Below are 12,500 nucleotides of genomic sequence, written 5' to 3'. Positions count from 1 at the left end.
GGAGGGAGGGAGGGAGGGAGGGAGGGAGGGAGGGAGAGAGAGTGGTTAGTTTGTGTCACTTTGTATTGTGTGTATAAAATAATGGAGAGAAAGAGATTGACAGAACAGGAGAGGGAGATGGAGTTGGAAAGGTCAGACAGAAAATAATGATAGGAAAGAGAAAAGATTGATAGGAAAGGAGAGGAAGATAGAGGTGGAAAAAACACATAGAAAATAAAGATAGGAAAAGACTGACAAGAAAGGAGAGGAAGATAAACACAGAACAGCTTGGAAGGTGAAGAAATGACAGACAGAGAAGCAGAAAAGTCACAGACGCAAAGACAAGACAGGAGCAGCCTCGCCTCGCCTCGCCTCACCTTAATAATCTCTAATCTGTGGTCTGCGATGACTGCCAGCTTCTCCACGATGGTCTTGAGTCTCTCCTGTGTGGCGTGCGAGACCAGCGCCACCACATCCTTCGGGGCATCATCAAGGCCGTACTTTGAACCTGCAGGAGGAGGAAGAGGAGGTGAGACTGACTGACTGACTGAAAGAGGAGGAGGAGAATGACTGACTGACTGACTAACTGCAAGAGAAGGAGAAGGAGAAGGAGGAGGGGGCGAGACTGACTGACTGCATGAGGAGGAGGAGGAGGAGAAGAAGGTTGATTATCGAGTCCATTCCATCTGACTTATTCCTCTCCTAACACACATAAATCTTACTTCTCTTTTCTTCCCTATTCCACTCTCAGCCTAACATACCTAACCTCTTCCTCTTCCTAACCCTCTGCTCTATCAAAATACTCATATATCTAACTGCTCTCTCCCTCTTAACACTTTCTCTCTCCTCTCTTCTCTTTCAGCCTAACATAACTAATTTAATTCTCTCCCAACAATTTCTAGCCATCTCTCCCAAAACACTCATATCTGGCTTCTCTCTCTCTCTCTCTCTCTCTCTCTCTCTCAACACTATCTAATTCTCTCCCAGCCAAACATAACTTATTACTTCTCAACATTTTCTAACCTCTCTTATTCCAACACACACACACACACACACACACACACACACACAGCTCTCTCTCCCTGTCCCACTCTCTCTTCCTAACACACACAAACCTAACTCCTCTCTCTCTCTCTCTCCTTCTGCCCCACACTCACAAATCTGTCTTATCCGTTGGCTGAGGGGGCCACTGAAGAGAAAGTTCTCGTCCTTGCAGGAGCGAATCTGCGTCCCCACGAAGCCGGTTGAGTCCAGAATGCGCTGTGACTCCTCCCCCAGGTTGACACCACCCATCGCCGCCACATCATTGATGTCGTCGTCCGCTGCGCCGCTAGAAGAATAGGAACTGCTGGGGGAGGAGAGGGAGACAGGTGTAGCCTATCTGATGGGGTGGAAGGTGGCAGGGGATGGAGGTAGACTGGGTAACTGAAGGAGGGACTAGAGAGGGAAATTTGCTGTTGGTAGGAGAGAGAATGGGGGAAACAAGGAAATGGGTATAGCCTAACTGACATGACAGCAGAGGAAGGATATTGGATAACTAAAGGAAGAAACTAGAGAAAGGAGGATAAATGTAGAAGAATGGGAACTGCTGGAGGAGGAGAGGGAAACAGGGAAACAAAGAGGATAAATATGGTAGGAGAGGGAAATGGGAAAATCGGTGTAGCTTAACTGACAGAAGAGGAAAGGAATTGGATAACTGAAGGAGGAAACTAGAGAAAGGGGGATAAATGTAGAAAGAAGAGGGAAACAAGGAAATGGGTGTACCCTAGGTGATGGGGAGAAGGGGAGGATACTGAATAAATGAAGGATCAAAGAATAAATGGGGAAGGAATGGGAAATATACTGTTGGGAGGAAAGAGAAATAGAGAAATGGGTGTAACCTACCTGACCAGGGGAGGGGGACACTGGAGGAAAGAAGGGTAACTGGAGGAAAGATAAACTAATAAGGCCTGAGTGAAGGAAGGGACTGGAGGAAAAACTAGAGGAAAATACATGAAAGAGGAGGAAAGAGGTCAGGTATGGGTAGGTTAGGTAAGGTAAAAGATCACATTAAGTTAAGTTAGGTCAAGTTAAGTTAGGTAAGGTAAGGTGAGGTACAGTTAGGTTAAGTTGGATCACCTGAAGATCCGCCACCCCAGCCGCACTCGGGGTGGCAGATCTTCAGGTGAGACAATCTGGGGTGGCGGATCTTCATGTGATCCCATACTTTTAATGAAGTAAACTTTTTTTTGCATTTTTTATATCCACTCAGTTTTTTAATGCGTTCATGTTGTTAGGTTAGGTTAGGTTAGGTTAGGCTAACCTAACCTAACCTAACCAAGTGAGAGAGTCTGGGGTGGCGGATCTTCAGGTGAGACAATCTGGGGTGGCGGATCTTCAGGTGATCCCTGTGGGGTGGCGGATCTTCAGGTGATCCGTTAAGTTAAGGTACATTTAATTAGGTTAGGTAAGGTCAGGTAAAGTTAGGTTAGGTTACATAAGGTATGGTTAGGTTAGGTGAAAGGTCAAGTTAGGTAAGGCCACCACTAACCTGTAGGTGAAAAGTTTATCTTTGCCCTTATCCTTGTCTTTGGTGGGCAATGCCTTATTGACGGTGACAGCCTTAGCGGCGGCCGGCAGCGTGGCAGCCGTGGGGGCGGCAGCGGAGGGTGTGGCGGTGGCGGTGGCGGCCGTAGCTGTGGTGGTAGTGGTGGTGGAGGTGGCAGCGACGACAACGGCAGGAGTGTTGTGGCGGACTGCAGCCACCACTGTCTTGCTCCCCTGCATGCGCACCGGCTGTGGAGGAGGAGGAGGAGGAGGAGGAGGAGGAGGAGGAGGAGGAGGAGGAGGAGGAGGAGGAGGAGGAGGAGGAGGAGGAGAGGTTTAATTCATCAGTATTGTCATCATGTCATCATTTCATTCATTTTACCAACTAGGTTTTATGGGGAATGGAGGAGGTGAGGTTTAATATTCATCATTATTGTCATCATTTCACTATTTCATTCACACATTTCACCAAGTTGATGTGTATGGGCAGGAAGAGACTAGAGAGAGTGAGAGAGAGGAAGACAGCCCTTCAGCCATCCACCCAGTCCATGCACACCCTAACAGTACTCATGGTCATGTCAACCCCTCAGCCAGTTTTCAGAGTACTCACACCCACCCAGTCCATGCAGCCCCCTCACAATACCCACACCCAGCCAGACCATGCACCCCTCACAGTCACACCAACCCCTCAGCTATCCAGCCAGCCAGTCCACGCACACCCTGAGTCACCCAAACCCCACACAGTACCCACAGCCAATCACCCAGTCAGCCACCCAGTTCATCCACAGCCCACAGTACTCACAGCCACTACTCTGGAGGGTGTAGCGGCAGCGGCGACAGCAGTGGCGCCAGTGGTGGTGCCGGCCGGCCGCTGCACCACAGTGGCGGTGGACACGGAGGCAACAGCAGTGGGGGCAACCATTCTGACGGTGCCGGAGGTGGTAGGGGCCACTGGACGAGCCATGGACATCTGTGGGTTAGGTTAGGTTTGAATTAGGCTCTTCTGAAATGTTTTGCTCTTTCCCCATGTCTGATTCTGAAGGCCATAGAGATGACTAGCTGGGTTCTCAATGAGTGTTTCTCCTGTTGATAAAGTAGAAATATTGTTAATCTGTCACTAGGACTGTAAAGAAACCCAAATGCCCACTGACTGTAAAAGCAGTGATAGGAATTACCTGTGATACAAAAATGCAAGAAAGGAAGGGAGGGAGGGAGGAAGGAAAGGACAAAAGGAAGAAAAAGAAGAGAAAGCAAGCAGGAAAGAAAGAAGAAAGGAATGAAGGAAGAGGAGTGACTCACAGCGGGTATGACAGTGGTGACGCCGGATACAGGACTGACAGCGGTGAAGGGTGGCGGCCGCACTCCCTCTATGGTCAGCTCGTGCTTCGCCAGGGACAGTCGGAGGTACGGCAAGGTTTTCTGCAAGGGAGGAGTGAGCGAGTCAGTTGGTTAGTTTGTTTGTGGGTTCTGTGCTCTTATCTTGTGTTATGTATCTTTACCTCCATCAATGATTTATCTTTCATCTGTGTGTGTGTGTGTGTGTGTGTGTTTTGCATCATATTTACAGATGTGATGGTGCTTGTGAGTTCATGGATTTGAATCAAAGGTAGAGATAAAACAAAGTACTGGATTTTTCTTGGTTGGACTAAACTACACACACACCTACAAAAGTACCAAATTTCTCTCTGAGTTAGGTTAAAATACACACACACAAACACACACAAAGAAAATACCCAATATCTCTCTGCATCAGACTAAACAAACAAACACACAAACAAACAAACAGACAGACAGGCAGACACACACCTTGAGGAAGGGAACGAGACATGGCTGCGGGGAGGAGTTGAGGTCCTTCTGCAGCTCCTCGGTGAAGGCCTCGGGCTCCACCCTGCCATCTATCAAGCCCTGGATCAGTGTGCGCACATTTCTGGCCACCGGCGCCCGCTGCTCGCTGGCCAGCTTGAGCAGCGTCGCCAGAAAGTTTTTGCATTTCGTTTTTGCAGATTCAGCTGATATAGTTTGCTGCGGAAAGAGGGAGTGGTGAGTCCTGGGATGCCTTGCTCATAGCCTTCATCGGACTGAGATTGGGATAATGTGGGAAGGTTAAAATTTTGGTCTTTTCCATGACTTCCACCAGAAATGTGTCGTGAATGTTGATTTTGTGGGAACATTGAGTTTTGGCCTCTTATCCATAACCTCCACTAAAATTGTGATGTGAGAATGTAAAAAAATTGTGCTCTTTTCCATGACATCCACCAAAATTTAATGTAATGTTGTGGAAATGTTGGAATTTGGCCCTCTCATCCACAACCTCCACTAAAAACGTGATATGGAAACGTTGAATTTTGGGCAATTTTTCACAAGCTCCACCAAAATTCAACATAACTTTGTGGGAATGTTAAAATTTTAGGCTCCTGTCCATAAACTCCACCTTGACAATAACAGTGGAACCAGATAACAAATGGGCCAGTTCCACAGTCTTTTCGTAGGCCCCCAAACCAAGACACTCATGTTGGTAAGCGCCTGAACAAATCTAACAAATCTTAAGTGGTTTTGTAAGCTAGCATATGAAAAAAAAGGTGACTGCAACTGACCCAATGTGCTGCCGAGGAAATGTCAAGTTGTGGGGGAGTTTTGTTCATGACCTTCACCTCAGTAATAAACACTTTGAACTATGACACCAGTTTGAGGTTACAAGATCAATGAGGAAGCAATATTGAGTTATATAAATCCAATCCAACAATATTCAACACCAGGCACAATGTATGAAATCTTTATAAGTGTTTACAAGAAAGAAAGAGACAAAGAAAAAGAAAAGAAAGAAAAGGAGAGAAAAAAGAAAAGAAAAAAGATTTACAATTTTGTTCACAACCTTCACCTCAGGAAATAAACACTGAATTCTGATATCAGTTAGAGGTTACAAGATCACTGTGGAAGAAATATTCTGTTTTAATCCATTCCCTTCAATATGCAACACTAACACTAAACACAAAGCATGAAATCTTTATAAGTGTGTACAAGAAAGAAAATGGGTTACTTCAAAACAGAGGAGGTGGAACAGTGTGTAACAGGTAAGGATGTGAAGACTGGACAAACTAGGAGGAGGAAGTTATGGAGGCAGTACAATGGAAGTTCAGATGGAGAGCAAGAAGCATCAGGGAGGTTAAGCCAGTACAGTGTTTGCAGGTGGCTGTAAAACAATAAGAGATGCCCTACAGTAATTATTGATTCTGAAAACATGTACCAAATAGCAATGAAAGAATTAAAACCACTTTTTCTCTAACCCTACTTGGAACTTATAAATAAATAAATAAGTAAATTTCGAAGAGCATCTACTCCATCTCATTACATGCAACCTGGGCAGTAGATACTACACAAGTCTTCTACGGAGAGAGGGAAGAGTGGAACAAGTAGCCTCCTCCATTAATCCCATCTTACTAATCTAAATTTGAGAGAGTACAAGACAGCAATCATCCAGGAAACAAGAGCAAGGCAAGGTGAGGGTGAGGATGTGCCAGATGGGATGAGAAGCAAATGAGACCAGTTTGAATGCATGCCAAGATGACAGAAAAGAAAGAGTAAGGGCGATGTAAACAAAATAAGTAGATGGCATGACAAAATGGTGGAAAATGAAGCAGGGAAGAGAAAATAAAATACAAGGCATGGTGATAACAACAAAAAGAATATAGAAAATGCAAGCAAAACAGGGAGCAGATAGGATGATAAAACAGTGAGATAAGAAGGGAAGAGAGAGAAGAGGAAATCATAGAGTGAACCAGAACAACAAACTGAGTGGGAGAAAGTTATAAAGGAGAAGAAATAGTAAGGATAATGCAGGCAAAATAGAGCAGATAGAATAATGAGAATAAAGTGAAATGAGAAGCAGGGAAGAGAAAGAACATAGGAAGTCAAATAGGGTGTGAACCAGGGCAATGAAATAAAGACTGGGAGAAAGGCAAGAATGTGGGAAGTGGAACAGAGCATGAAAGTACAAAGAAAACCAAGACAAGGACAAAGAAAGGACAAGACTGAGAACACAAGTGAGTGAGGGAGTGAGTACAAACCATGTCTACCAAGGAATAAGAATGAAAACAATGAAAGCAGAACAACATAGCAAGCCAAGACAAGAGCACAGCAAGCAGAACACAGCACCACAGGATGTCATAAGAACAACACAGAGAACACAAGTGAGTGAGAACAAAGCAAGTAGGGAAAAAATAATAAAATAAAAAAATAAATAAATAAACAATGAAAACACACACACACACACAAAAAAACAAACAAGAACACAGCAAGCCAAGGCAAGAACACAGCAAAGAACAGAGCACCACATCACAGCATAAGAATAACACAGAAGACAAATGAGGGAAAATTAAATACATCAAGAAACAAGATTAAAAGCACAACAGCACAGCAAGCCAAGACAAGAACACAGCACCACAGCAAAACAGAAAGCAGCGTGGAGCGTGGCCTTACAGAGCCAACCGACGTGGCTTGCGACTGCTGTGTGGTGGGGGTGGGTGCGGCGGAGGTGGGCTGGGTGGGCACGACGGTGGTGCCCGCCACAGTGGTGCCCGGGGTGACGGCAACAGTGGTGGGGGCGGTGATGGTGGGCACTGCCTGGGTGGCTATGGAGGTGGTGGTGGTGTTGGAGGAGGTCAGTGCCACGGTGTTCTGTGGGGGATGGTAAATGATGCCAGTTGAGTGCCGTCCTCTAGTACCAGTGGCTACAAGTGGTGGTGGACTGAGTGGAGTAAGAAATTGGTGGATTAGTGGTGGGTTTACTCCTACACTGGGAGAAAAGTGCAGAGTGGTCAATAAAACAGCAGTCTTGAGTCACTACTGAGGTATGTCAGTGGACTGACTCTATCAGCAAAACACTGCACAAAAGAGTGTTATACTAACTTTTAACTCGTTACAAAATCTATTACTGAGTTAATGCAGTGAAGACAAAACCAAGACTGCTCAATTCAAACAGGAAATTTACTTTGATACTTATAAACATTCCCTAACTTGAAAACTTTACAGGGAAAACAATTTAAAAGTGAATTTCTTGTACATAAAACAACAGAATTTAGTCAAAACATGTAAAATCTTAAGAATGCAGAGATAAAGTCTAGAAATAGAATGTAAAGAGACAACAGCAAGTAAAAACTACTGCAATAAATATCAACTTTATAAGGAAAACAATTTGAAAGTGAACTCCTTATATGTAAAACAACACAATTTAGTCAAAGCTTGGAAAATCTTAAGAATGGAAGAAAAAAAAAAAAGACTATCAGGAAATGGAAATCAAGAGAAAAGAGCAACAAATAATTGGAAAAATAAGTAAATAAAAACTACAATACAAGTCAACATATAAAATAAGCAAACAATATCAGTAAGGTTAAATAAAAAAGCTACTTAGGTCGACACAAATACATAAAATAAGGAAAAATCAGAGAAAAATACAAGTGATAGAATGAAAATACAAGGTGGAGAAAAACTAATAAAAACAAAAGAAAATTTGAGAAGATAAAAAATATCAAAGTGAAAGAATGAAAATACAAAAAGTGGAGGATAAACTAATAAAAAAAAATGAAAATAAAGAGAAAATACAAAAAAATATAAGTGAAAGAATGAATATGGAGAAAAAACTAGCAAAAAATAAATACATAAATATAATAAATAAATAAATAGATAAATAAATAAACAAACAAATATATATATATAAATAATAAATCAACAATACCAGTAGTTTTGGATTCCATGGATACATAAATACAAGAAAACCCATCCAATAGTAGAAACCCCAAACAAATAAAAGGATCAGATTCCCTTAAGTAGGATCAGATGGCCTTTAGTAGGATCTGATGGTCTTGAGCAAGCTGGCTACCTCCTGATAAAGAATTCTGAAGTAACACAACCTAATTCCACCACTTGTCAGAACACCCTTCCTGTATACACTAAATCCTTACCATGTATACACTAAGTCATAAATAAGTCAAATACATAATACATATCCTCCTACTCCTACAAAGCTACAAAAAAGTATTTACTACACTACATAATAATAATAGTAGTAGTGATAAATGGGTAGTAACAAACCAGTATTCACATTTAAGGCATTCAGGGATTAATAACATGCAACACAAGTCTCAAACATGCCGTGCCATGCTGACGTCAACATTCTAAAGTCCCCCCTTCATGCACCCCAAGGGATCAAAGAAAATGGGTGTAGGATGGAAGAGACAGCCAGGTGGGTTTGTCACTTGAATCATGCAAGCTGACGGGACAGAAGCTCAATGCGGCACAGCTGGTATTTGGAAACACTTCATTCTCTTGTCATGGTTGTTGTCAAAGGCAGCACGAGTGATTAAGAGGGCTCCGAAGTGTTTTTTTCAACCGGTGATGTGGAGTGCGTTTAAACTGTCACTAAAATCATGAAAACACTATTATAACTGTTTTCAAAAGCAGCACGAGTGATTAAGAGGGCTCCCAAGGGTGTTTTTTTTTCAATTAGCAATGTGGAATGCTTTTTAAACTATTACTAAAATCATGAAAACACTCTTACAACTGTTTTCAAAGGCAGCACAGGTAATGAAGAGGGTTCCCAAGGACGTTTTTTCCAATTAATACTGTGGAATGCTTTTAAAACTGTCACTAAGATCATATAAACACTCTTAAAAACTGCTAAGGAACTGATTAGCCAGGTTTCCTTGAGTGCTTTTCAATTACTTATGTGAAACTCTCAAGATGACAGATTAAGATTCTTTTTTTCTTTTTTTTTTTACTCTACACTGTCCCTAGTGGCAGAAACACCCTTGAAAACTCCTTGTCCGACTTTCACTAGAATCGTGGAAACAAAGTAGCCTTTAAATCGAACTTAAACTGAACATAACTAACGGTACAGAGCTGTTCATATAGGGAATCATAAGGAAAACAAACATACCAGCTTTTCAGAGTAGGCTTTAAAACTGAACCTAAATTGAACATAACTTGAGATAGACGGCTGTTCATATAGAGGATCATAAAGCAAAACAAATGTACCAGCTTTTCAGAGGAGTAGCCTTTAAAATTGCACCTAAACTGAATATAACTCAAGATAAGGCAGTTGTTCATATAGGAAATCATAAAGAAAGCAAACGTATTTAAACTGAACATAACTAGTGATAGACAGCTGTTCGTATGAGGAATCGTAAAGCAAAACAAACATACCAACTTTTCATAGTAGCCTTTAAAACCAAACCTAAATTGAACATACCTCAAGATAAGACAGCTGTTCGTATAGGAAACCATAAGAAAGGTAAACAAGCGTATTTAAACTGAACATAACTACTGACAGACGACTGTTTGTATAGGAAATTGTAAAACAAACGTACCAGCTTTTCCGAGGAGTAGCCTTTAAAACTGAAACTAAACTGTACATAACTCAAGATAACGGACTCATTGAAACCTGAACATTCGTAAGGGAAGCCAAGCAAATGTACAGCCTATTTTTGGGAACAGTTCTGACGGGCTTGAGGTGTTAGTGTGAAGCAGATAGAGATGCAGAGAGGCTGGGCAGCTCTTTCAGTCCAGCAAGACAAGCTAAAGCATATCCTGGTGTGTGGGTGAGATGTGAAGGAAGAAAGTGGGGTGCTTAGAGGGAGAAGAAAGGTGGGATGACTAGAGGAGGAAGGGGAAGGATGGGAGGGGTGACTAAAGCAAGGGAAAGGATGGGTGGGGAGATTAGAGCAAGGGGAACAATGGAAGGGGTTACTAGAGCAAGGGGAAGGAGGGTGGGGAGACTACAGCAAGGGGGAGGATGGGAGGGATGACTAGAGCAAGGGGGAGGGTGGGAGGGGTGACTAGAGCAAGGGGAAGGATGGTGGGATGACTAGAGGAGGGAGGAAAAGGAGGGTGGGGTAACTAGAGGAAGGGAAGGAGGATGGGGAGACTAAAGGGATGGGAAAAAAAAGAAAAGAAAAGAAAGAGAGAGAGAGAGAGAGAGAGAGAGAGAGAGAGAGAGAGAGAGAGAGAGAGAGAGAGAGAGAGAGAGAGAGAGAGAGAGAGAGAGAGAGAGAGAGAGAGAGAGAGAGAGAGAGAGAGAGAGAGAGAGGGGAGGAGACAAATGAGAATAAGGAAGAAAAGAAAAAAGAAAGAAAACTCATGAGGAAATGAAGGAAGAGAAAAGAAATGAAGGAGAAAGACAGAGAAAATATGTGTGTGTGTGTGTGTGTGTGTGTACAGGGACACCACTAGGATATCTACAAACCAAAAGATAAAAAAAAATAAATAAATAAACCAAAAACACTACAAAAAATAAAATAAAAATACATAAAAAACCCAGCATTAGTATCAAAACATCCAAAAACATACAAAGCCAACAACAACAACAACAACAACAACAGCAGCAGCAGCAGCAGCAGCAACAACATACAACATAACCCACATAACATCCATACACCAAGGCAGAGAGAGAGGGCGTGTGTATGGAGGGTAGGGAGGGAGTGTATGGGGGTGTAGAGGGAAGGACATACACTGGGTTGTGACTGGAGTAGGATGGCTGTGGACCGAGCGCCAGCAGACGTCGCCATGACCGACCTCACTGCCACGGAACCAGCCTGAATGATGCAACACAAGAAACACTATCAAGCGTGGCACACACAGCAGGGGACAGGACCGGCTGGGAGGCTGACGGGTAGAGACATGGGGAGGTGGGTGCATGAGGGTGTGACTGGCCAAGCAAAGAGGAAGAGAAAGTGATGATGGAAGAGAGGAGCATCTGAGAGGTTGAGAGAGGTGATGTGGGTGTAACTGGACAAGCTGAGGAGGAAAAGGTGATGAAGAGACAGAGCCGCATCAGAGAGGTTAGGGATGTGAGGACTGGACAAGCTAGCAGAAGAAGGAGGAGCTGCAAAGAAGGCTACAGTGGCAGTTCAAAATAGAGGATCAGTGTTTTTCAGGTAAAGATGTGAAGACTGGACAAGCTCAGAGGAGATGTTAGAAGGAAGCAAAGGAGGAGCTTCAGGTGGAGATAAGAGGTGCTGGGAGGCAGAGAAAAATTATGTGGAGTGTGTGACAGGTGAGACTGGATAATTTGAGAAGCGAAGCAGCAGGAAGAGGAGGAGGAGACCGTAACAGATGAGGGAGTGACAACTGGAAAAGCTAAGAAGAGGAGGAGGAGGAGCAGTTGGATGGAAATGAATGGAGTGATGAAGACTGTAGAGAGGACCAGAAGGAGAGAAGAGCAATGACTGTAGGGCAATGTATGGGCAGAGAGGACCAAGAATGAAGATGACAAGGAGGAAATGCAGTAACAGTGCAACAATGCAAGGAGAGGCAGGGGTAAAGATGAGGACAAGAAGGAAAAAAGACAGTTACAAGGTAAGATAAGGAAAAACAGGGCAAGTGTAAAGGCAAGAAGGAAAAAGACAGTAAATGGGTGAAAAAAATGGGAAAAGATGAGGACAAGAAAAAAAGAAAGGAAAAAATTCAATAACAAGAGATAAAAAGATAAGGATGAGGAAAGGAAAGAAAAAGACAGCAACACAAGACAACACAAGGACAGACCGAGATAAGGGTGACGGGTAAGGGTGAGAGGAAGGGTAAGGGTTGTGACAGGTGAGCAGCGGCCCCGGAGGACTCAAGGTGCAGGTGTTAGGGACCCACAAAACGTTATGTACAGAGACAGGAGGCGGCAGGCAGACTGGGGGAAGGGACAGGGTGAGACCAGGGTGATGGGGTACTAGTGAGGGGATGAGGGTGATGGGAGACACGTGAGGGGTCGAGGGGCATCTAAGGCAAGGGTCATGGAGAGGGCATGGGGAGGGGGAAATGGGGGGAGGAAGGGTTAAGGGCATTCTGAAGTAATGAAAAGTTTAAATATGCACTTTTTTTTTTTTTTTTTTGTGGGATTTGATTGTGCATATTTTCTATTATTATTATTATTATTATTTTTAAGAGAGAAACAGGCCAAGGGCAATGAGAAGTAAGGAATGAATAAACTGATAAATAAAATGCCCACTGGGGTG

At 43.3% G+C, this 12,500-nt stretch overlaps 1 protein-coding gene across 4 annotated transcripts in view; it reads right to left on the bottom strand.

Annotated features, from left to right (window-relative positions):
* The window catches only part of LOC135094089 (transcription initiation factor TFIID subunit 4-like), a 31,119-nt gene that overhangs the window by 8,459 nt on the left and 10,160 nt on the right, over positions 1–12,500 (bottom strand). The window contains exons 3-10 of one of the 4 annotated variants that reach the window (XM_063993864.1): positions 11,007–11,090; positions 6,982–7,179; positions 4,312–4,527; positions 3,805–3,924; positions 3,308–3,475; positions 2,510–2,754; positions 1,137–1,327; positions 357–487 (exon numbers count right to left, since the gene is read on the bottom strand). In XM_063993864.1, the coding sequence (XP_063849934.1) occupies positions 357–487; positions 1,137–1,327; positions 2,510–2,754; positions 3,308–3,475; positions 3,805–3,924; positions 4,312–4,527; positions 6,982–7,179; positions 11,007–11,090 (1,353 nt within the window). Of the gene's footprint in view, positions 1–356; positions 488–1,136; positions 1,328–2,509; positions 2,755–3,307; positions 3,476–3,804; positions 3,925–4,311; positions 4,528–6,981; positions 7,250–11,006; positions 11,091–12,500 lie in introns of all 4 variants that reach the window. The other 3 variants (XM_063993865.1, XM_063993866.1, XM_063993867.1) reach the window with 3 other exon arrangements.

This window comes from Scylla paramamosain, chromosome 44 (genome assembly GCF_035594125.1).
Source record: "Scylla paramamosain isolate STU-SP2022 chromosome 44, ASM3559412v1, whole genome shotgun sequence".
Lineage (NCBI taxonomy): Eukaryota > Metazoa > Arthropoda > Malacostraca > Decapoda > Portunidae > Scylla > Scylla paramamosain.
Note: the sequence above shows the minus strand (reverse complement) of the source record. Positions and strands in the feature narration are given on the sequence as shown.